The following is a 25283-nucleotide window of genomic DNA, read 5'->3' as shown; positions in this document are numbered from 1 at the left end:
TATTTTCCATTTTCCATTTGTTACATCTTTTTAAAATGTCTTTCAATACAAATTCTTTAATTTTCTACAAAATGATTGTATACATCTTTTGCTAAATTTAATCTTATTTATTTATATTTTTAATGCTACAATAGTGTATAGCTTAAAAAAATACATTCCTAACTTGGCCTAGCTAGTGTATAGAAATGAATTGATGTTTGCATACTGATTTTTCCCCAGAACTCTTTTTAACTCTAATAATTTATCAGTGAGTTATTTCAGATTTTCATTGCAGATAATCAGAAGATGTATATCATTTAATTTTTTTTCAACCGTTACATTTTAAAAATTTTTATACTTTCAGTTTATTTTAACTTTTCCAGTCTTACTGCACTGACATTTTATATCCAGTACGATACAGGACAGATATACAAATAGCAGACATCCTAGTTTCCTTACTGATCTTATGAAAAACATACATATGTTCCTATACGACTGAAGTATTGTGCTGTACACCGGAAACTGACACAACATTGTAAACTGACTCTACTTCAATAAAAATTTAAAAATAGAAAAGAAATGCTTACCACATTTCACCATTACATTTGATATGTGTTGCAGTTATTTTCAAACATGTTTGAACACTTTAAAGAAACTCCTACTCAGTCTTTTAAGACGGTTTTAAAATTGTGACTAGCAGTTGAATTTCATTAAACATTTTTTTCTGTAGCAATTGAGATGATCATATGATTTTTTCCCCTTTTTAACTGTTTGTGTGATGATTTATATTAATTGATTTGTTTTGGTAAAACCAGTCTTGCACTATTGAGATAAGCCCCAACTGGTCACGCCATATTGGTCTTTTTTATGCATTGTGGGATTCAACACGTTCATATTTTGTTTGGTATTCTGCGTCAGTGATCATGAGTGAGATGAGCTTGCAACTTCTCACACAGACCTTTCAATGTCGAGGTGATGCCTGACTCATAAAATCAGTTGAGAGGGTATTCCTTTTTTTGCTATAGTTTGTAATACTTTAAAATCTTCCCTCCAAGCACTTCTCATTTTTTAAAGGCTTGCTTTTTCCTAGGCACTAAAGATCAGTCTGACCATAATGCTGGTCAGGCATTCGATAGTTAAAATGGAAATCAGGAGTCTTTTGACTAATTACGTTTCAAACAGCTTTTGGTTGTACAGTATATTCATGGATGTTAAGAAGGCATTGTCACCATTAAGGTTTTGGAAAAAATCCTTTCCAAGAGGATGTTTTCCATCAACAAACAGAAGCAAAATTAAAAGCCCGATTAGCAAACATAATGTCCTCTTTAATAATCCTCAGCACCCTGGCAGTTCTGCTAACATTACTGTGCTATCTACAGTTCTTTCCTTTTGTTTCATGTTTTGAATAATTAAAAGTCTGACAAAGCAACAAGGGATTAAGTGTTGTCGAATTGTAATTCAAAATAAAAACATAAGCTCTTTGGGAGTATTTATTTAAAATTCTATAAAACCTTTTCAAGTATGTGAGATTCTTGGATGCTACAAAATACACAGTTAACGGCTTAGCTGAGCTATCTAGCTTCCTCTTTCATACCCAATTCCAGAAAAAGAGGAAAATAAAAATGAGTACAGCTGAATGACGTCCTTGCAAGATAGGCCACTTGGGATGTCTCTGGCCTACGCTGAAGGACGGGCGATGCTTTGCCTTCTTTTTTCCTGTATCATGACAAGATGCATCTGCTATAAGATGAGCACCGAAGAGCGGAAGTACTTGGAGATGCTCATCCTCCAGGGCCTATGGATTTAAGCCGTTATCTGGAAGCTATTCATGTACAAGGCAATGTGGCGGATATGAAAAAGAATGTGACATGGACCTGCCCTTGGGAAATTTACTCTAGTAATGGAGACAGGACAAAAGTCACTTTCATGTGTAACCTGCTCTCACGTGGGTGGTGGGCAGAAAGGAGTCAAGCAGGTTGGGCCAGGAGACTATGGACCAAGATGGCAGCACCGTGGATTCAGGCTGCCCACATGGAGATGGGTCTGCTCTCCTCAGATTGAATGATGAAAGAACTCCGCAAATCACTTATTCCTGCATCAAGATCAAAAGCAAATTAATATAACCTGGCATCACTTTAGAAGAGGACCCACGGAGTAGTGGTAAAGTGTGTCGGCCTACAGTCAAGACACTCTGACTCCTGGACGTTTCCTGGCTGCAGGGTTTTGGACAAATTGCTTAACCTTTTCATACTTCTGTTTCTTTATCCGCAAAAATAGGGATCATGGTAACAGTAGCTCAGAGGGCTGTTTGAGAATGAAACAGTATAATCTAGGTAAAATATTAACACATTTCTTGGACTATAATAAACTCAAAAAACAAGAGCTATTTGTTGCTACCGGTGTAAGCCAATCCGACAAGTTCTTATCAAAAGAAGTAGTGATGATTCTATGAGGATCAAAAAAACACAAGGTTGATTCAAATAAGGAAAATGCTAAGTAACCAAAAAGAGAAGAAGAGTATAATTAAAGAAATAAAAGGAAGATGTAAAATATGACAGAGAACTTTTGAACTAAGTGAGGTCAAAGTAGTCTCAGACCTGGGGACCGCTGCTCTTGAGAGCTGGAGAGGGTGGTGAGAATGACAGGGAAGGATGACCAGAAAAGAAGTCAGGAGGAAATTGAAACTTCCCTTTTAACTACGAAAAATTAAAACTTTATTATAAGACTAGCTGGAGTACTTATTGGTGGTGAGATGAAAAAAAAATTAATATTCGTCACAAGATTTAGCTCAAAATGCCTTACCTAAACAGCTTTGTAACCTCAGGTGTACCACTGTATACAACCATTTAAAAAATAACACAGTCCTCTATATTTAGTTACTTTCTCTCTTTTTATGTTTACAACTTATACTGGAATGTGGGTTACCCATGTGCATTTTATATTTTCTCATCTATGTATAAGACTGGACAACTTCTGTAGGCAACTATCCTATTTGACAAATTCAAGGCAATCTGAAAGTTTACGGCACAGCGGTCAGCAAGATAAAACTAACTGATCAATTAACAGCTTATTGTTTGGAGAGCTTTTTTCTTTTTTATAAAGATGACAAGTTTTGCATTAAAACTGGCCCCAGTCAAGGTACAGGAAGAACCGAACCTCAATTATTACTGATGCTACAATACAAAATCAGGAGAAAACTAAAAACATATGACATAATTGTTTTGGATTGTTTTATATGTTGGTTTTAAAATACTATCATTGACTCAAGTGTTTATATCATAAGTGGAAAAATGCAATAGGAGATTCAAAAGAGATTGATACAGTTACCTCTCAAAACTGAGGGCATCGTGTCGAAGGCACACGGAAGAGCAGCAATGCTTAGTCAAGCAATGGGATGAATAAAACTCTAGAGGGTGAACTGGGTTCCCTGAAAACAAGAGTCAGTTTCGTTTGGTGGAATCAGCTGTACAAGCCCTGCTTTTTAGGAACAAATCTGTAGGAGGTTTCCTGAACTTCTCATCTTCTATCTTGTCACCAAAAATATTTTCCCTGCGGCATCCTTTAAAGATGCAAGTGTCCTACTTACCACATTTACTTATTTACTTCCAGTCTGTTATCTCCCTTTCACTTCTACAACATCTTCACAGTTCTTTCTATATGCTCCTCTCTTCTTTTCCCCCAACTACGAAGGACAGTATTAAAAATTGGAGGCGTGAAGTATGTGAGAAAATAACACGAGTATTTTATTCCATCTGGAAGCTGAGAAGACAACTGACATTTTTGTGGGTGTGGAAAATGCATTACATTACAAGTTTCTGAGAGTTCATTCTGAGAGCCCGATTAGCAAAAACAGAGGAAAAGTTGTTCCCATGGCCTTTGGGAAATGATATTAAAGGGACCAGTGTTCCTTAAAAAAACAAAACAAACTGAAACAAACTGATACAGGAAAAAATTAAGGGGCAGAATTCAATGGCCAGAAAAGAGAAAAAGAAATCATAGAATAAAGGAAACATTTAACTAGAAATTTGAAGACATGAGCAAGACTGGAGAGATGAAAAATATAGAAGAAACAAATACAGAGATAGAAGAAATCATTTAAGGGGCAGAAGATAGCAAACTAGCTTTTATGCGCTGAACTAGCTAGCCTTATTTAATATAACTACAACAAAAATAAAGCCCACAATATCCCTGGACTGCAATAAAGTGAAAAAAAATAGAGAATGGAAATACAAAAACACAACAGGGAAAAAACCAGAAAATCAAAGATGATTCAGGAGAAACCAAATTAGAAGACAGAATGTTTATAAAAGAGAAAACAAGGGAGCAAATCAAAGCAAAGAGAGAGAAAACGCTCTTAAAAGGAGCAAGGAACTAAATGCTGTGGAAGGAAGAGTTTGTCGTAGATTTTAATTTAATTCACTGATATTTGATACGTATACATATTAATGCAACCAAGTCCAGCCACTGCAAATACTATACCAGACGTGAGGGCACTGTTTCTGTTTGTTTTCAAATGAAACTCAAAAATGAGACTGAAGACTCTGGCATATTCTCAGACGTTCACTGCCAAGGAAATCTGAGCTTTCTAATCCAATGCTGTGAATTTAGGCAGAAAACCTGAAGTTCTTTGTAAATAAATCTAAATGAAAAATAGGAGTGCTAGGTCCAAAGGGATCGAGGAAGAGAAAATGGAGAAGGCAGAATGACAAATGACAATATGTTGTGCCCACAGAGAGAGGAAAGAAACTGAGGGAAAGGAGCATGACTAACTAAAGAATGCAAAAATGCAGAACAAAACTGATGGTGTCCAGTAGCCTCCAGTAGTCCTGCACAATCCCTGCCACGTAACAGTTGCTCAACTAATAACTAGGGAATTAACTGAATCAGTAGGTGTTCCAACAGCCAGCCTGTCTTTTCAGGCTGTGTTCATCAATGGAAAAAAACAATGAAGGAAAAGCAAACAGGCAGATTTGCAAGGAATGGTGTCAAAGTAATTGCCACTTTGGAGTAACAGACCAACTCCTGGCAGAAAAAACGATGAAAATATTGAATAATCTAAAATTAGGAACAAAAACATCAGATCCTATGTGAGCTGATCTACCGGGAAGGAATAGGTCTGCACTGTCCTCAAAGAATTATTCTCAAAAAAGCTTGGATGCTTTTTACTGTCGTCAGCCTTGGCACTCCTCTGGACACGTGTGTGGGATTCTTGGAACCAAAATGAATAGCACATACAGTAAAGTGTACCTATCCTGAAGGGAAAATGACAACCACGTAACACCATGCAGAAGAATGCTGACAAAAAGAGAATTTGTGTTTGCGTTCCAGGATACAATAAGGCAGAAGGAGAAAGAAAAGTAAAGCAAATGGCTGCGTGACAGAAAGGAACGAGGCTCCCAACACACAAGACCAAGAGGGGTGGGTGGGGGCGCCCAGGAAGGCAGAAACAAGGTAACAAAAGGGACAAAACCCGCAGCAGAAAAGAACTGTCAGACACAAAACCCTCAAAACAATAGATACGAGAAACAGGAACGAGATGACAGGAAAAGAGCAGCATGGAATCTCGTAAGAAAAAGAAACAAAAATTTCGAATAATGGATTTTCTAACACCCCCGCTGTTCCGCCAGTGCCTCGTGTCACAGCCTCACAGAACAGTGCATAATTGATTATGGTCACTGGCTGCCAGGCTGCTATAAAGGGCAACAGCCACATGAAGATACTCCCCACCGCTGGATGGCTTAATGATCCACCCTTTGCAGAGGGCAGGGCTGTGGAATGGCAGGCGGGGACGCAGCCACTCACAGGGCGGCTTCGCGCTCTGCATCTTCTGGGCTCTCCACCGTTTGGAGAAAGGCTGAGTTAACTCTGGGGCACCTCTGTGGTGGGGGGGGGAGGTTCACCCCTCTTCAGCTTCTAAATCATCACCATCTTTCAGGAGTAGTTTCTTCATGCCTGATACCACACGTTGCCCCCTTCCTGGGAGGACGGATGTCCATTTTAAACAACAAAAAATGGACTTTTAAAATAAAGTGTCTCGGACGATGAACTTCATAACCATAAAACCGCATTACATTTTAATTACTTCTGGAGCTTTTAAAAGGAACTGTTAGGGTTTCTCTTTGGAAGTGAATTTGGATACAGAAAAAAAAATTAAAATGACATAAAAATCAAGATCATTCAAACTGTTTTCACCGATCACGTTCGGGAGCAGGGCCTTCTCAGTGGTATTTACGTAAGAGGCTTCCATTCCTCCCACAAACAACGCTGTCTTCAAAGAGAGGCGCATCACTGAAACACGCATCAATTCCTGTGGTTAGTAAGGCCAGGGACTACTCTTTCACAGCCCTTTTCTGAGAGGCAGCAGTGCCTGAGGTCGGGAGCAGAGGCTCCTGAGACAGCTGGCCAGGATTTGCACCCTGATTATGCTATTTACTTGCCGCCACATTACTTACACTGTCAGTCTCTGTTTTCCCCTCTGTAAAATGGGAATAATAATGGTACATACACCCCCGGAGCTGTGGTCAGGATTCCATGTGGGAGGCCTGGAATCGGAGCACGGCAAACAGCATGGCAGTATCAGTGAGCGACGGCACCTGCTCTCAAGTAACGTGTGCGGGGACGTTCAGAAGGGGTTTGTAATTATCCAGAACCTTTTGCCACTACATGGCAGGCACAGAGACAGATGAAAATAATGTCCTTAATCCCACTGGAGATCAGGCTGAGGAAGTATGTTTTCTTTCTCTTCCCCCATTTCTGGGTACAGATCTTTGTTTACATAGGAGAGCAAGTCTGCAAACGGAAGTCACAATCAGCCATTTTGATATCTTTCATCCTCCAAACTCCTACAGGAAGGAGGAAATACTCTCATTCTTTTAAAAAGTGAGTATTGAGTTCCAAATGGAATATCTGAAAAGGAGGTCGACGCCTCTCCAAGGCACAGGGAACTGTGACTAACACGTAAGTGTGAGTAGTACGTGCTTCTGGACAAACATACTGAGAGTGGGTTTGAGACACAAATTGGAGAAATCAGCCTAAACTGGTTGAGGTGAACAAAACATCAGAACAAGGCATTGAGGCTGGTTTCAGAGGGAAGTAAAATGATCTGAAGCGTAAGTTCTCAACTTAGAAAAAAATCAAGAACTGCTTTCTGAGCCATATTCATAAACTGTCGTGCTCAGGATCTTCTCAATGCTAATGGCACAGAACAAAACAAAACAAAAAAACCCCACCACTTTGTATGAAGGCTTGAGTCATCCATTCATTCATTCATTCATTCATGCCTTTATTGACCTGTCCAAAAACTATTTACTGAACCTACCATGTGTCAAAATAACAGTTCTGGAGATTCAACGTAGAGCAAGTCACTCTAGCTTTTGCTCCTTTATCTGTGATATAATGTGCTATCTTGTCCCTCAAAGTTGACTAAGGAGTGGACTCGATCCCACGTGTAGAAATATCTAGCACATTGCCTAGTATGCAGTGGGCACTAAGTGAATGAACTCAGTTTCTACTCTTCATAAAAATCCTTTACAAATGTATTATCTTGGGATATAACTATATCATGGTAAATGTACCTTCACTGTAGCCACCAGAAAATACAATCCATATACTATCTACTTGGAAAACCATACTTCACTTTATCCTAAATCTATCATCTCTATAGAGAGAGTGGCCATCTGATATGTATAATATTCAAAATGTTTTATGTGTAAAATCTCAATTGTTTAAAATAAGGATGGCTCCATTTAGAGGAAGACATTTGATAAGAGTTTAGCGGTGGGGATTGGAGAAAGTATATTGAAAATAGTACAATCACATGTATCAAGGGATGGCCCAGGAGCAGACAATCCCCTGATAGTTGGGGGTATAAACCATGGATTTGTCTGAGGCTGTGTCATCAGATGAGTCGAGAATGCTTGTCTGTTGGTGGTTAAGAATGAGTCATTCACTACACCATGAGGCAAAGAAGAGAAAGCAAGAGAGAGTGGGAATGCTGAAGACATCATCTGTTTTCCTGGATCCCGACAGCCATGAAGTCAACTTCACCCTCATACCACCAGTTACATAAGCTAGTATGTCTGTTTCAGTTTAGAAAACCACAATTCTTCCATCTGCAGAAGCCAGAAAGCTAAGAACTATCTTCTACTTGTTTCTTCCAACTCGTCCTTTAATGCTATTGGAGATGATAAACTCCTTATCTTTGGCAAACCCATTTCTCTATCTCTACCATCACTTTCCTAATGTAAACTATAAGCCACTGATACTTCTTACATGAACTACTTACTGCAAGGGACTGCAGCCAGTCTTCTCAAGCCCAGCTTCACGCTTCTCCATTCTGTTCTCTCAAAATGAAAATATAATCCTATTGTCCTCACCGTTGTCACCATCCCACCCACAACATACATGTGCACACACGCACACACACATGCACCCACACACATATTCGATAAACCTTTTAATAGCTTTCCACTGCTGTTTGGATAAATCAAAATGTTTAACAAGGCCTGACTTACGGGGGTCTTCCATAGCCTGAGCCATATTTTCCTCTCCAGTCATCTTGTGTCACACGCATCTGCTTGCAGCACCCCAGTCTCCTTTCTTGCCCTTCAAGAGGACTCGTTTCAACCACAAGGCTTTTGCTTATGCTGTTTCCACTGCCTGGAATGCTCCAACCCACCATATCATTTCACTTAGTTAAAAATCCTCTAAATATTTCAGTTATCAGAGAAAATATCACTTCCTTAAGTATACCTTCCCTGGCCTTTCAGAATACCCTAGAAACTTGCCATGGCTTGCATTCAAGTCTCATGGACCACTGCTTCATGCTGCTACGCCAGTTACACTGTATTGTTTGTGGGGTTATTTGTCCCACATCTCACTACCCTACAAAATGAGACACTCCACGAGGACAGAGAACAGGCTGGATTTTGCTCATCGTTATATTCTCTGCATTTTCACACAACATTTGATATGTGGTAGATACTCTCAATATTTGTTGAACAAATGAAAGTAGAAAAATAAATTGGATGATCTGGGGCATGCCAAAGAGGGTCTCTTGAACCTGTTTCTCCTAAACAAAAAGGCTATTCTCTAAGAAGTTTGAGCCCTAGGTGACAGAATGTAGAAAATGACTCAAGAGTGAACACAGGAAAGAGGAACAGAGAATAGACACTGGAGTTGAAGGAAGCGGACAGGTCCTTCATACACCACGTTCTTCCACATTGGGTAAAACACAGTTACAGGAAAAACGGAAGTGACACGTTCATGATGTTGCCATACAATTTCTGGTGTAGTCACACACAAAAAATGTTGGCAATGGAAAAATGACAGCAGACATCCCTGCTCATTTGGTGGAGGGCTAGAAATTTTACAAATAAGAGAAAGAAATCTGTGAGATCTTTTCTGATGAGTCATTAACATAGATTAAACGTAACTGAATTTGCAGCTTAACCTATGAGACTTTTAAAGCTGAATGCACCCAGTAAGAACAGACAGGGAAAGAAGAGTAAACATTTGAACTGTCAACTCTGGAAAAAATAAACAGCAAACAATATTAGGAAAGAACCAAAGATATTCAAGACACCTCAACGTGGCTAAAATTGGTAGTCATACTTTAAACCGTTACCCCTTTAAACAATTTTTTTTTCAGAGTATGTTTTAATGAATCATATTGCTACTTAATAAATTGCACTTTTTTGGTGAAAGCACAAAAACAGCATTAGCTTCAAACATGATTAAGTTTCTGCAATGTAATCGACGTCACGACAGACTTCCAGGTTGTGTACAATCTGATTCCCAATAAGGACCACCCCATGTGTTTCTCGGGGGCCGAAACAGTTCTCTAGGAATGTGGTTACCAAATGATGGTACCAGAAGTCATAGGGTTTTCAATCTTGAATCAATACTCCTAGGCTGTAAAATGCCATGATTTTGAAAAATCTATTTTCTTTGGCTTCCTTTTCAGGGAGAGAGCAATATTTTCTTCTGTAGTCAGAAGACCCGCGTGCCTCTACCCTGACGAGGCTCACCTTCTCCCAGCTGGAAGCCTTAAACTGGCTGTACTCTAACAGACTATTTCCAGCCCAGCAGGCAATGAGTAAAAACCTTCCTTCTGAAGTAGAAGTTGCCTTAATTTCAAGGTCTTTAAAAGAGGTGCCTCTTACGCCTTCCCTTGCTTTGCCTTGTCCATCATCCTCTCTCTTGCCCTATCTTGCACTCCGCTGCCTCTGAGTCTCTTAGCTCCCCAGTGCTTACTAGTTTCCTGGTCCAATCTTGCCTTTTTGCCCAACAGGCAGTGTCCTTTACTCCTGGGCCTTTTGTGGGTTTTAATGCAGGGCTCAAGTCTTGTTTGCCGGTTCTTCCGAACAGTGTTAGTCTAGTTGGATCCAATTCCATTTCAACGCCAATATTTATATCTTAGTAATTCTGGTTTCCAACTTTGTTTCTGTTCTGCACTGCTGACTCCTGTTTATTCTGCTGTGACGTTGTGCTATGCAAACTCTCCATGATATCACAGACCAAGATCACAGCCTCTCCCACCTCATTCTCACATCTCTCTTTGTAGGTCATCTTTATGCTATAGTCAACAGTCATATAGAAAACTCTGCTAAACGTCTCAAATTCACTGAGATGTGATCATTTGAAAGTGATTTAAAAAACATTAAGAAATGCTATTGATGCTTTATTTCAGGAATATAACATGATGAGTACAATTTTAAAAACCACATTAAGTTTAAAAATACATATTTAGGTGTTTTCCTGCAACCATTCATCAGGTGGTCTGCCTATTTGTACTGCATATACATTTTTTCTTACACATATATGATTGTTGTTCAAGATAAAAACAGTGATACTTCCTGACCTAGAACTAATATTTCAGTTAGATTTAAATGGTGTTGCTATGAGAAATCTATAATTTTTAAAAGAAAGCAACCATTTTATATCATTAACCAACATTAATAACTAAAATTGAAAAACTCATAGAGAACCAGCTTCAGGCAAAATACCAGCAGTTCTGTGAATGTCTCTTACAGATCTCCTGTAGTTATCTGCTCCTCCACGCACCCATGTCTACGCAAATGGCTGGGAATTAAAATCAAATAAAAAGTTGGGCATCATAATATAGTGTAAAGCAAATATTTCTTTTTAACCAGAGATGCTTTTTCTCATAGACAAGTTGATAATTTATTTTAAAGCACTTCCAAAATTATACTGCCAGGAGAAAATGAAAAGAAGACAGGATAAGTGAAATGTACATGGGTAATGTCAGATTTCAGCCACTTCCGTAGAAGCTGGGACCACGCAGCCATTTCTCGCATCTCTTCCTGGAATGACGTTACTTCGCAGTGTAATGATTTCTGAACCTGTGATGTCTCAGGGGTTCAACCCACGGAGGCCAACTGAGCCCATCCCATGTTTAGTCAATCAACTCACAGATCTCAAGTCCAACTTCCTCGCCTGAACTTAACATTGATCCAGGCTGATTAGAGAAAAATTAAACATCACATTCAGGACAAAGCAGCACTTTGTTACCCGTGTTTCTTACAGGGGTTGGAGTCAGGAGTGAGAGGAACCAAGAACCTGAAATGGAGGAGGTCTCGTGGGCAGTATCGAAAAGCAAATTTATCTCAGCAGTGATCTTCACCTTAAGACCCCCGGAGACACCAGGGGAAGTTGCTGTGGCTTCCGCTTCTTGTATTTTACCACTGGTGCGGTGCCCACACTTCTTTCTCTGACCTTTGCGGCTTCCCAGACTCCTCAGTTCCTGCGTTTCCCCCTTTGGGAAACGCACTTCCCAAAGGGGGAAATGCAGGAAGTGCTATGACTGGTCAGCCGTTTTGGCTTTAAAAGAAGTATCTTGATACTGTCCCCTCCACAGATACCCAACAGGGACCAAACTGAGGCAGGGCTGCGGTCATCATTTCCTGGATTTTGTATTTCAAATGAGATAAAGGGTCTGTTAACCCAGCTGCTGGAAAAAGGCTTTATTTCCCAAGGGAGATGCTGGCACATCTGGGGCAATGTGGACCTCATACTTAGTTTTGGACTCTCTTCCTGGTGACAGACGTCTGCTCCCTGGCAAGGAGAAGAGTAATAATCTGTGTTTTATGAAAAATGTTGGCAGGTTGTAATAGAAACAAAACCTTTTTTCTCTCTCTCTCTTTTTTTTTAATAAAAACAGAGTTTATGTAAATTAAATTTGGACACAGAACAGAGTATGAGGGAAATATCAAACTGTTGCTTTGGGTGATCTTAATGTAAGTCAATCATTTTTTTTAAGATGATGGAACATTTTAAAATTTACCATTTTTAAACCCGTTTGGTTTGGCTTAGCTAAATTATCATAAAAGCAGGACTGTATGTGTATTTCCTGATGATAAAATTAACATGAAGGCTGTTTGCGCTGAACATTCCAGTACTGAGAAATTCTGCGCAGAGGATGTAGGAGGGGCTGTGAGGCAGCAGGGCAGAGCAGGTGATGATGGGGGCACTGCCATCTTCATTCAGGACACAGCAGCCTTCCCTCCGACTACACACTCTCATTTTGGAAGTTTCCATCCAAAGGAATTGTTACTGAACTAGCTGTGTTCTGTTTAGCGACCACACCTACGACGAGGGCAATGATGATGAGCGCAGCCCAAAGCGTCTAAAACACTGAATGCGAGAATCCTGCCAGGGCCAGGGAGCGAACACCTTTGAAGCCTCTTAGAACCGTTAAGTAAAGAAACCCAAATTCACTGGCAGTGGTTCAGTCTCTAGGTCACCACGGATTTAAAGGAGAGCACGCAGCTAGCTTCTGCCTGTAACCTATTCATGTATCGTGGGTTTTATCATCATATCAGTTTCCCTTTCTCAGGGAAAATGTGGTGGATTGATAAGACATACCCAAATAATAAATGAGATGTCATGTGAAATAGAATTAAACAGATGATTTTTATTTGAATAAGTTTGTTTGAAAAGATATGAATTCCAGGCAGAGGGAATAATAGTACTGAAAAAGGTACAGAGTAAAACGTTCCCAGGGAATTGACTGAAACTGGCTAATTTGACTAAAGATTTGGTTACACCCAAATGACACAGTAAAAACTCCTGGATGGAGCACCAGATGGGGGTCAATGACAAGGGTGTCACCTTAGCCACATGGGCCCGGCTAGTTGGTTACCTCAGACTAAGGCAATTTCGATAACTTCCCAGACCCCAGCTCCTTTCCTATAAATAAGGAAGTTGAGCTGGAAAATCTTCAAGGCTCCTCTCCGTTCTGAAACTCTGTGTTTTACTATGCCACATAATTGATTCAAGGCAAAGGAGAAAACAGCTGGTATGAAAAGGAACTTAAGAAAAAGCTTTAAAAATGTATGTTTTCTGATGGCAAGGAAAAAAATCATTTGCAGAGGACTATGTAACTAGCATTGCGAAGTCCTAAGGAACATGCCACCTCTCGCTCTTCCTTTTTGCTTCATGGAGGATCAAATCCGAAGGCAAGTCATCTTATCCCACACCCTGCCCCCCACCCCCCACTATGTTTCCGCTGGGAGCTGATGGAGGATCTAAGAATGACAGGTCTGCAGTCTGAGGAAGGCAGCCAGGGACTGTTCAGCGTCAGGAACTCAGAGGGTCAGCACAAATCTCAGGAAGGCTTGGTTTCAGTCCTTAAAGGTGGAATCAGAGAGGCCCATACTGACCAAACCCGTGTTTGAGAATGAGCACCCACCCTTGGTCAGATGTTTGCTGCTATTTACAGGCACACAGACAGCGTGAAGGGGGCCTCGCTCTGCACTAGTTGGTCAGTGCTGCATGGCAACGCGGGCCAAGTGTGGCCATGTCTTCCTTGCTTTAAGGGAAGTTACAGGATTTTTCTGTCCAGCCATCTGTTTTAAAAAAGTTGCTAATAATTCCAAAACACAACAATAGAAAGCGATTCAAGACCTATGCAGCTCCCGTGTGAATCTAGGTTCGGAGGTTCTGAAGGATGGAAGTAAAAATACGCAACATGATTCTAAAAGAACCGAAGAGGGATACTCACTTAACGCCAAACGAACACTGAGCATTTCAGAAAGGGAGACGACCCCAGAGAGGTGTCCCCTTCATCCAGACTTTACAGAATTTAGCATAGGTCAATTACATTTATGAAGCAATGCGCTGTCACGGGAATTGGCTTACACAGACTGCAGGCAGACAACTTCAAATCTGAATGTTAAGACATCGGAGACGCTCCCTTATTCCCGAGAGACCAAACGCCTAAACAGCACGTTCGGGGTTGTTTGTGACTTTAGCTCTGACTTAGTCCTGGCACCTACTTTTCAGTCAATAATAATAATATTTAACACTAATACTGAAATGCTAATTTATTAGGAACTATTCTCAGTACCTTTCCTATATTCAGACTTACATGTAATTAAAGCTCAAGTCCTGGTGGCCACTGACCTGTTTCTTAATTTATTAAGTGGGATACAAACTCACACTACTTCAGGGAATTATGTGAGCAGAAGAAAGAAGAGGAAAAGATTGTTTCCAAGCTGTAATGGAATAGAACTCTGAGTCTTTGGAGTGTACACAACTCGAACTGGAATAGATGTTCACCTTTGCTTGAGCGTCGAGCTTTTGGGCGACACCATTAACTAAAATGGCAAAAATCTGATAGAAGAACAGGCTGACCTACTAAAAGAACGAGATTTCTATTTTAACCATGTTAAATACAAAATTAAACCAAAGCTTTTTAAAATAAATGCTACTTAGCTATTCATTCATCAAATAAAATAAGACACACCAAAAAGTGAGCAGCATTGGTTGATATAAAAAATAGGAATTAAAAAGTAAAACATTGACATTTATGCAGGCCAGAGGAAATGTTAATGCTTTTGAAAAGAAAAACATTATATGCGTTTGCTTATTTTTTTTGTTATTTTTGTTTTACCAATGCTCTTTCTAGGTAGTTCTAAAATAACATATTAGCCTGTGACCTATGATGTTAGCATTCAAAGAATATTAAAGCTGGAAGGGGATTTGGAGATCATCTAGTTTCAATCCTGTATTACAGACATGGACACTGATGCTTCAGGAGGGTGAGCTGGCTTGATCGAGGCGGCACAGATGGTTGATGGAAAGAATACAGAATGAGGTTGCTAGAAACTCTCATGGTAAGTGCTTAAGATTTTATATGAAGTTTTACTTTGCAGGAAACAGATGATTCAAATTCCCAAGGTCATATTGAGATTTTCTTCATTTCTATAAATTCCATAAATATACATATGATGTCTGTATGTTGCAAAGGTCATAGCCTTCTCTATTCATAAATTTCACAATTTTTAGTCCCTTATGGGGACATTTATAAAGAGTTTAAATAAATATGTATATGCTTAAATATATATGTATATATATATATAGTCAATTTAAAATCACTTAGGTACAAAAGCGGTATTTTTCACCTATTTCATATTTGCAAGAAAATATTTGAGATAAAGGAAGAAAAAACAGATGTTTAGAGAGGAAAATGTACTGTATTATGATCCTCTCCTCTTCGTAAGGAGCTAAAATTAGGATTTCTAGAAACACCAGAAAGTGCGAAAGTACAAGAGACTGTTTCTAACAGATAAATATTTGAACCATGGAACTAATATGAATTTGTTTCACTCATGAAGCAAATACGTATGAGGCTCTGGCCATACACACAGCTCTGTGCTTGGCACACAGGGAGCTCCCAACGGGTGGAACTCAGGATCACACGGTGACTGGGAAGAGGAACTGGAGTGGCTTCTCAGTCCCCCAACACGGAATACAAATTCCCCATCCCATCAACCTGCAAGTGTTCAAGGCCAGGAACCTTAGGGAGGGAGGAAGAGGCAATGAGAACGGGAGGCAGAAAAAGGGGAAAAAAAGAAATAAAGGAAAATATGAGAGCCCCAGATGTGTTTGAGCCCACTCTAAAAAGTCAGAATTATAGTAAAGCGTTTTTTTCAATGCACGAATATTCTTTCTTCCTGCCATCTAAAATACTGAACATTCATGTGTCCTGAGGCAGAGTAATCATTTAAATTATGTTGGAGCAAAACAATTAAATTTTCTTTGTTTTTCAATTACATAATTTACAAAAGAATATAATTCAAAAGGAAATTTCTAAACTTGACTAATAGAAAGACTGCTTTCGTTTTAGAGATTATAACTAACAAGTGAAATGAAAATGTTCCTAAGTTTCCTTTAGCCTAAGATATAATGGTTTTTGGAACATATGTTTTCCATGAGTTTTAGAAATCTTAATGATAACTGACTGCAAAATCTCAGCACTTGCATCCTCATTCCGCCAAAGGCTGTGCAAAAATTTATGTGGCTGAATCACTCTCTGGAGAGGTTACACAGAAGATGCTTAACAGCTGGATACGTTCAGATGTGTTCACAGAGCAAAAGTCCACTCTAAAAAATAAACTCAAGGTTCGGCAACATTTTCAAAATAACTCATACCTGTGGCAAGGAATAGGTATGAAAATGCATCTTTCTTTTAAAAACTAGTCAATAGATTAAAATTTTCCACAGCTGTTTCAGTCCATGGAACTGAAAGACATTTTGGTTTCAAGTTTCAGAGACTGGGAAGGGGGTAAAGAGAGAAACGTGACTCCCTTAGGCTCTGCTTCAGGTGTCCTTTAGGGAGCCTTCCTCATTTTAATCAAGTTACACATCTTGACACTGACTGTTACCTAATCATGTGACTTATAAAAATGATGATTTAACATACTGGTATTTTCCCTCTACAGGTAATTCTGAGGTTTGTTCTGTTACCAGACTTACTGATCTTCTGGGTAAACTGTCGTGAGCGGAACAGACGATAGACTTAAAAAATATTTGACTAGCCCACCCCCTCCTGCCACTACAAAAGAATGGTTTCCTCCAAGTCACAAATCTACTCTGAATGTTAATTAAATATTTACAAGGTACTTTAAACTCCTCCCTGAATGCTCAAACGAAAACAGCCACCTGTGTTCATTTGAATGAGCAGAAATGTCTGCCCTTTCAAGTTAGGGGCCTCTGCCCTCTCAGTTTAATTCAAATAATTCTATGACTTAAAAAAAAAAAAAAAAGAAGAAGAAGAAGAATTGAGCGCCTACTATGCAGAAGGCCCTGTGCTGGACGCGAAAATAAAAGTGAACTTTCTAGGACCAGGAAATTTGTCACAAGTTACAACAATTTGTATGATTTAATTCACACCATTTCCCACTGGACTTAAAAGCTAAATTAGATGCAAAATACTCACCTTTTAAGCATGAAGCTTTTACCTTGCTCCTTAACATGCAACACTGCATCTAGTTACATAAAGATGCAGAATTTTCTACATATTAACATATATTTCCACATTTTATTCATTAGGTGTTTGAAAGTATTTTAGCATGAAGGTTCCATTTCTTGTATCCAAAAATAAAAACAGCATCAAAGTCTTTTTGCAACTCCCAAAACACAGTTAGGGAATAATGATCATATGCTAAAAAATGTAAAATGCAATTTGTGCTGTGCCCCATTTACTACAAAATCACTATGAACAATGCATTTTGTACAGTATATTGCTCCAGGGAAACTGGATCAGCACCAGGAATGAATAAAGAACACTGCATTTGAAATCAGCTAATTCTGCTTCAGCGCTTTTAAAAACTATTTGTTATGATATTACCTCCTGTCAAGCACATAATGTGGTATTTTCCTCAATAAAACTGAACAGTCGCTGTAATTTCAGCTTCCTTCATTTTCCACTGTTTAAGCACTAAATATTTAAACAATGCAGACCTAGAAGTCTCAAGCCAGTCATGTCATCCTCCCGCCTTCCTGCCCGAGGTGCAGCCACCGGCGGTCCCGGGGCCTGTCCCGCCACCCAGACGGACTTCGGGCAGCTGTGGAGGTCCTTACCTGCCCGCAGGCCAGGCCCATTCCTCTCTCCCCCATGCCGTGTGGACACGATAAATTTAACTCCAGGGCATCTGCTCCGGAAGCCTTTAAGATGCGGGAGGAAAACGAAAGAAAAGGCAAAGCTTTACTGGTGGACTGATACGCTTTCACCATGGATAACTCAGCCTAGGTCACATGTGCCGAATTTTAACCTCTCTGCTTCCCGCAGCCACCCTGTGAGGTGTATTCTGACTCTCGAGCGAGGGTGTCTACACCGACAGCAGTAACAACTGCAAATATTCACTGAATGCTTACAAGATGACACCCACTGCTCTATGCTCTGTATTTGCTACCGCTAACGCTCATAATCTTTGGGTTCTTAGGGTACCAATTTTACAGATGAGGAAACCCAAGCCCAGGCTGGTTAAACGACCAGCATGTGTTATCAAGAGGCACAGCAGAGACTTTAACTCAGGTCTGTCTGACATCCTGTTTCCTCTGCCCTCCACAGCTTCTACTTTTATATAAACGAATCTTACTAATTGTGGATAACTGGTACTAGAAGTAGCCGTGCAAAGGAAAATGTAGCAGGCTAGATGGAATGAAAACGAGTAAAATTTTAAACGCCCTTTCTTAAAATCAATTAACGTTCATTATTTATTAACACTGCTTTCTCATGCTTCGGAGCATTCACGCGTGTTAGTTCCCCGAACTGGAACACTGTTCACTGTGTTCTGTTGCTTTAAAAAGAAATTCAAAGGTAAAACAAGATTTTGGTAACAGTTCAAGTTAAACCAAAGTAGACAGAAATATAAAAGTCTTTCTCCTCTCTCCTTCAGTTTCCTACCTCTAAAGTAATCAATGTTAACAATTCAGTGTGTAATTTTCTACTTTTCTCTGTAGGTGAAAAAAAAGAAAACAGATATAACACATGTACTGGGCTTCTTTACTGTTCTTGGTTTTGCTCTATTTAGCTTCAATTCTTTTCTTCCAGTTTTACTGAGATATAATTGACACACAGCACTGTTGGAGGTGTGCAGCACAATGATATAGCACGTGCATCACAAAATGATTTGCACAAGTCTAGTGAACATCATCGCACACAGATAGAAAACAAAAGAAAAAGAAAAAAATTGTCCTTATGATGAGAACTCGGGAGTTACTCTTTTAATGACTTTATATATAACATATGACAGTGTTAATTATATTTATCATGTAGTACATTACATCCCTGTTTATTTTATAACCGGAAGTTTGTACCTTTTGACTGTCTCCATCTAATTCCCCCTCCCCTCCCCACCCTCCTCTGGTAACCACAAAGCTGATACCCTTTTCCATGAGTCTGCTTGTTTCTGAAGTATAATTGGCCTACAACACCCTGTTAGTTCCTGGTGATTCGCTATTTCTATACATTTCTATACATTACTATACACTACAAAATGATCACCACCAAGTCTAGTCGCCGTCTGTCATCATGCAAAGATCCTATGTCACTGTGCAGTTCATACATGTTACTCCTTTGTTTTGTAACTGGAAGTTTGTACCTTCATCTCCCTCACTTACTTTCCTCATGTTTTTTAACTGATAATCAATTTTACTGTATTTTTAAGAAGTCCATGCTAAGAAACATGAAGTGCAGATAATTTTGTCTTACTTTAATAATTAAAAAGGAATCATTCTTAATTCATTAATTCATTAGTATACAAAAAAATGAACAAAATAGTCCACTCTAAGCATTTTTAAAACAATTGGAGAACCACAGAATTCTTGAGAAGTCTTCTGTAAAAAACTCCAAGAACAAACAGAACACTTTTTAATTTGAGGAATGGGAGATAAATGAAAGGTTTCAGCTTTGATATTCTTTTACCTAACTTCCAGAATTCCTCAAATGCCACAATTTCGTTTTTTTAAGTAAGGTAAACTAGAAACTTGAAACAGTTTCTGCAACATCACAACATGTCTATCACATCATGCAAGTACTTTTTATAAAGTTCATTATTTTCTAAGTGTATCAGACCCTTCTTTAGGTCAACAGTGTCCAGCTTTCCTTCAAGTATCTCTCTTCTTCCTAAATGTTCAAAATTTTAGCCTATTTTTTCCTGCTTTATGAACTTTAAGCAGGAACTCAACAAACTTAAGAATTCTAGGTAGCTCTTAGCTGATTTCCTTACCCACCTTTATTCATCAGTGAGTCTGCTTTTTCTTCTGCACGTTTGTGAACATTCAATTGATCATTCAGCCTATTTTCTAACATGGTTTTATGATGGCTTCTACGTCTCTAACTCGATTTTAAAATGCTTCAGTTTATTTGAAAATTACCACGCATCATGCTCCTTTTTTCTTCCTGCTGGATTGGTAGTGAGCTTAGACAAAGGACAACCTGCTAAACTCTGAGTTCTAATCCTAGGTCTGCTAAGGGAATTGGGGATGCTTTGGGTAGGTCAGTTTACCCTCTTTGTCTCCATCTACTCAAGTATAAACTGCAGATAATATGACCCATCTCAAAAGCGCATCATGTGGGAATTCCCAGCTTCACCTACAGATTGTAAGTTGCCATTCTATACAATACTGCACTTTCCTTATTATTTCTCAGTTATTCCAAGTGTTCCCTTTCCACTGCTTCATGTAGTTGAAATGCAGAAATTAACAGCCAATCAACTCAACAACATTTTGGGTTAGATGGGCTTTAGGTGACATCTGTATACACACGTACACTATACGTATTCCCTGAAGTGTAAGTACAAGCTTACCGTCAGCCCTCACAGCACACAACACTGACTGACGATTACTGAGCACTTACAATATGCCAGATTCTGTACTGAGCTCTTTGCAGTGGGATAGATCATTATTCCCATCTTGCTAGTGATAAAACCGGGGCACAAAGAGTTCAAGTGACTTACTCATTGTCCTACAGCTTATAAATGAGAATAGGTCTTAAACCTAAGAATTTTGAGACCAGAGCCTGTGCTCTTAGTTACTACCATAAGTGATCAGAAATCACAAATTTCATGGCTAGAGTTGTTTCACTGTGTTCAGAGAACATTATAACTTGACATCCTGAAAGATTCTAAACTTTAAGTGAATATTAACATCCTGTAAAACCACCTATCCAGTTCAAAGTCTTTTCAGTGACTAATTGTTAAAAATGTCCCCAGTGTTACACACGTACAGAAGCCCCAAACACACCTGGAAGGACCTCTGAAATGAGCATCTAGCCCTCGAAACTGAGCTGATCCTGCTCGAGCCAACACTAAGAGATGGGGACTGTTCATTTGGCCTCCGCTTGCATATTCCTGCCATAGGATGTACACCACCTTAACAGGCAGCTCATTCTTTTTCAAGCAACTATATGCCCTGAAAAAGCCTTAACTGCTGAATTAGCATGAAATGTTAAATTACCTGAAACTGAGCGTGCCTGCTGACTCCTGTTAGTCACCAGCGTTTCAGTTTAGTCCCTTAGCCCAGAGGTTCCTCTACCTCACCTAAATGATTACACAATAAAGTAATCTAGTGAAGGCAGTGACATAGAAAATTTGCTGTTTCTAATTTCATACATTATCTATTTATCATCCATTTATCTGCATGAAGTAGAATGATATGTTAATAGTGTGAACTCTGGAGCCAGGCTTCACGTGTCTGAATTCCACTTTTACCACGTCCTAGCTGTGTGAACTTGGGCATATTATTTAATAACTTTTTGCCTCCCTTTCCTTATTTCCAAAGCATGGAAAACAAAACTCTCAGAGAAACTAGGGAAGCAAAAGTGCAAGCCCTCGTACAACACGTACAACCAAATATCTGCTCTCCTCACTTCTCCCTTCCTTCCTGATCAATGCAGTTCGAAAGCCACTGGCTGGGGCAGAGCAAGGTAGGAGACTAGGAAGATGTGAGGAAGAGCCGCGAGGGCCCCGTGTAGGGTGCCAGGGCCCACGCACAGTGAGAAGGACGGACGGACGTGTGGACGCTGGCGTGGTGTCGCGCATCAGAGCCCAAGTGGGGAGGGAAGACTTCCGGGGGTGGGGGGGACCAGGCAGAAGACCTCAGAGCCCCAGCAGGGTGGGGAGGGTGCTCCCTTGGTGAGGCAGGAAAGCCGCGCTTCCTGGATTCTCTCTTACTTTCTTCTGTTAAAAGAACACACGAGGTCCGATGTGACTTCCTACGTAGCAACTATGTCACCTAGCCTCAACCACCCAGAAGGGGGACACAAGTTCTCGGGGATCTTAAGCTACTCTGGAGTAGACGTGGGACGGGTGAACACTGAACTGGTTTGGGCCCCACTGGACACTAAGTCAGTGGCCACCTCTTGTCTCCAACTAGGTGCCTGGCTTTCCTGATTCCCCTCTGTCCTGCTTCCCATCACCGTTCAGGGACATATCTAACTGGCCCTACATATTTCTGTAACGTCCCTCTCTCTGCTTTTCACCTCAGCCTATTTGAGATCTCCTAACTTTAACATTTATCTAGTTTTATGACACACTGCTAACCCAGATACAGGTAGAAAAATGATGAGAACCTGGCTTTGAAGTGGTTTACTGGGACTGTCCGCTAGGAATACTGTAGCCACCTGGCTTTGGCCCCTGTGCCTCTCAGCTGGGCTTCCCTTGTCTCACACGACCAGTCTAGCCGACCTCTGGCCATCGCTCATCAATTTCTGACTTAAAACCTTCAGCTCTGGCTCTTAATCACCTCAAGTTTGTTTGTGCGAATTAAAGTGCCACCCTTTCCACTTATTCTGTAATTGTTCCCTTTTCGTCTGTCACGGGCCAGCACCCTAGCTCTGTGCCTCTATTTTACTTCATTCAACAAATATTTAAGGAATAGCCATTGGCCGGCAAAGCGCTGTGTTTGAAACTGGGGATTAAACACTCCCACGGGTGACAGACTGCTGACAGAGCTGATGACACCTCTGTTAAGCACCGTTTTATCAAGTTCTGCAGAGGAAAGGAACACACAGAAGGAGATCCAGGTTTGAGGGAGCCTAATGTTTAAACAATTTGGTGAAACTTCTTTTAAAAATAAAAATAACTTTAAAATTACAAACACAAAATTCGGTACGAGGGTTTGGAAGTAGCTTGTGCAAGCAAGAGCTCTGACTCTTAAGCTTCAGCTGCTTTATAGTAAACTGGCTCCCGAGGACAGGATCTTTGAAGTAGGACAGGGAGGTGAACCTCCCGGTCAGGGAGCTCAGAGCCGAGGAAGAGAAGAGCTTCCAGGCCAAGGGATCAGCAGAGGCTCTGGTTGGAAATGTGCGGGAGGAGGGAAAGACGACCAGTGGGGGCTGGAATATAAAGAACAAACCCAGGTGACATCAGGGAGGTGGACAGGGACCAGACCGTGCAGGTCAAGTTAAGAGTTGTACCTTAAGAAAGCTAGTGGGAAAACTGTGAGTTGACGGAGGGCAAGAAGACTGGGGCTCTCTGAGACCCACTCGGGTGAGGTTGGTGGCGCATACTGAGCCACACCCCATTTACAGGTCTCCTCAAATGTGATGCCTTTCTTGCCACCCCAGCTTTTGCCAAGAGCTTAAAAAGGAACCCCTGTTGCCATGCTCACATCTCCGGTCACTGCCAGCTCTCAAAGCCCCGTCAGGAGGAGGGCTAGGCTTTGTCACAGCCTCCTGGGCACCTGTCAAAGCTGGAGATCCCGGAGGGCCGGTGCTCCGCATAGTGTGGGATTTGGCGTCCCTCGCTGCTGTCTGGAGCGGGTAGGACACACAGCCCCAAAGTGCAGAGGAAGGCAAACCCTGGGGTGTAAAACTGGACCAACGACAGACAGGAGACAGGAAGGAAGCAGCGGATCCCTCGCTCACCCTTCTTCTCCCCTGAACTGTGGCAGGCAGCCCGCCCTGTCCCACGGGACGGAGCCACTGGCCCCACCTCCTCGGGAAGCTGGAGCCAGCCCTGGAGTGCGCCACCCTGGGCCTGCCTTCCCTCCTTCCCGACACCTTTATTTTTAACCCCTCACTCTTACTGCTCTGGGATCGAATCCTTCAGTGAAGCATCCTCACATGAACTTTGACTCAGGCTCTGGTTTCTAAGCTAACACATTAAGAAAGAAATGGATTCATAGTGTATTAAAATGAGTTCCAGAACTATTTTAGACTCAATATTGTGAGCCTTCAGTATAGTTCAATTTGGTGTACCCAGTCAAACTATGAACATATCTACACAGCTGAAGCCACATCTCGTTCACTTTGTCCTGGCTGGTCAGGCCCTCTCCACAGAGTGGCCTCTGCTTCACAGATCTTCCCTGCGTGGGACTGAAATAAGCTATCAACGTCCCAGAAAAGCAGGAGAGCATGCGGTTAGATACCTGAACCCCCCAAATTGAGCAGAGCCTAAAAATGCTACTAATTTGACACCAAGCTGTAAACGCTCTTCCAGAGGCAACTTCTGTTTTATGGTCCTCAAAAAAAAACCCATGACAAATTAAAACCAGGTTGAGGAATGCATAAAAGAAGACATTAAAAGCCTGTGAATTGTAGGGTTAGAGTGAAAAGGAAGGTCTGGTTTAACATGGTTCTCTTTCTAAGACTATGTGTTTGATAAAGAAGATACACTGGGTATACATTAACTCCTAAAAGCAGTATTCAGTAGAATTTAAGATATTTTAAGGATGTACTTAGGTTCTGTTTCTTTTAACCACCCCACATAGTTACAAATATTTATTCAAAACAGTAAAGTAAAGTGGTAGTGGAACAAACAATAATGGTCGCACCTTGTGCGCATTTTCATTCTGACACATTTTCTCAGCCTTTATTTTTTCGTGTTTTTGTACAACTGGATCTCTTCTGTTACACACGTGTCATTTCTGTTTTCAGATATAACAGTAAAGAGCTGATAGAAGATTTCCTCAATTCCCTACTGCGTAATTCAATAATTAATCTACTCTAAGGAGAGGAACTTCATGAATTTAAAGTATATCCATCATCGTGTTAAGTGATTTGCCGAACTTAAAACCAGTGGCTTGCGAGAACAGCTGGCGCGCTAGCTCGGATTTCTTTACTGCCCATTATCACCACCCCCAAAGAAATGCACACTGCAAGTAGTAACAGTGATGCTGGCTTGAACACTTCTTGTTTCTGTTGGTTTGTTCTACTGTGGGCTCTCCCATTGTAAGGAAATCTGTTTTAATCTGTTTCGAGGCATGTGCTCATAAAAACAAAACCAAATACTGACTCGACAGAGCCTTTTGGGTGCCCACCATCTGAGCAGAGATGGACTCAGGCTACCCACCGCTGCCCTCCAGGGGGACGCGGAGACCTGGGGATAGGTCCTTCGCGGGGTATATCCTGAGCTGGTCTGTATTTTAAGATTTCAGAGAAGATCTGTTTTTAAACTGACACCATCAACAGAATGAATTTCCTGATATGCAGATTGCTTTCCTGTGGAGAGTTTCCACAGTCTGTTCTGACTGAATGAAAGGCATATCTTTTTCTT

At 40.6% G+C, this 25283-nt stretch overlaps 1 protein-coding gene across 1 annotated transcript in view; it reads right to left on the bottom strand.

Annotated features, from left to right (window-relative positions):
• Nucleotides 1-25283, bottom strand: part of DPYD (dihydropyrimidine dehydrogenase) — a 722107-nt gene that overhangs the window by 225534 nt on the left and 471290 nt on the right. Inside the window, exon 16 of the mRNA XM_072968149.1 lies at nucleotides 17866-17949. Coding sequence (XP_072824250.1) covers nucleotides 17866-17949 — 84 coding nt within the window. The remainder of the gene's footprint in view (nucleotides 1-17865; nucleotides 17950-25283) is intronic.

This window comes from Vicugna pacos, chromosome 9 (genome assembly GCF_048564905.1).
Source record: "Vicugna pacos chromosome 9, VicPac4, whole genome shotgun sequence".
Taxonomy (NCBI): domain Eukaryota; kingdom Metazoa; phylum Chordata; class Mammalia; order Artiodactyla; family Camelidae; genus Vicugna; species Vicugna pacos.
Note: the sequence above shows the minus strand (reverse complement) of the source record. Positions and strands in the feature narration are given on the sequence as shown.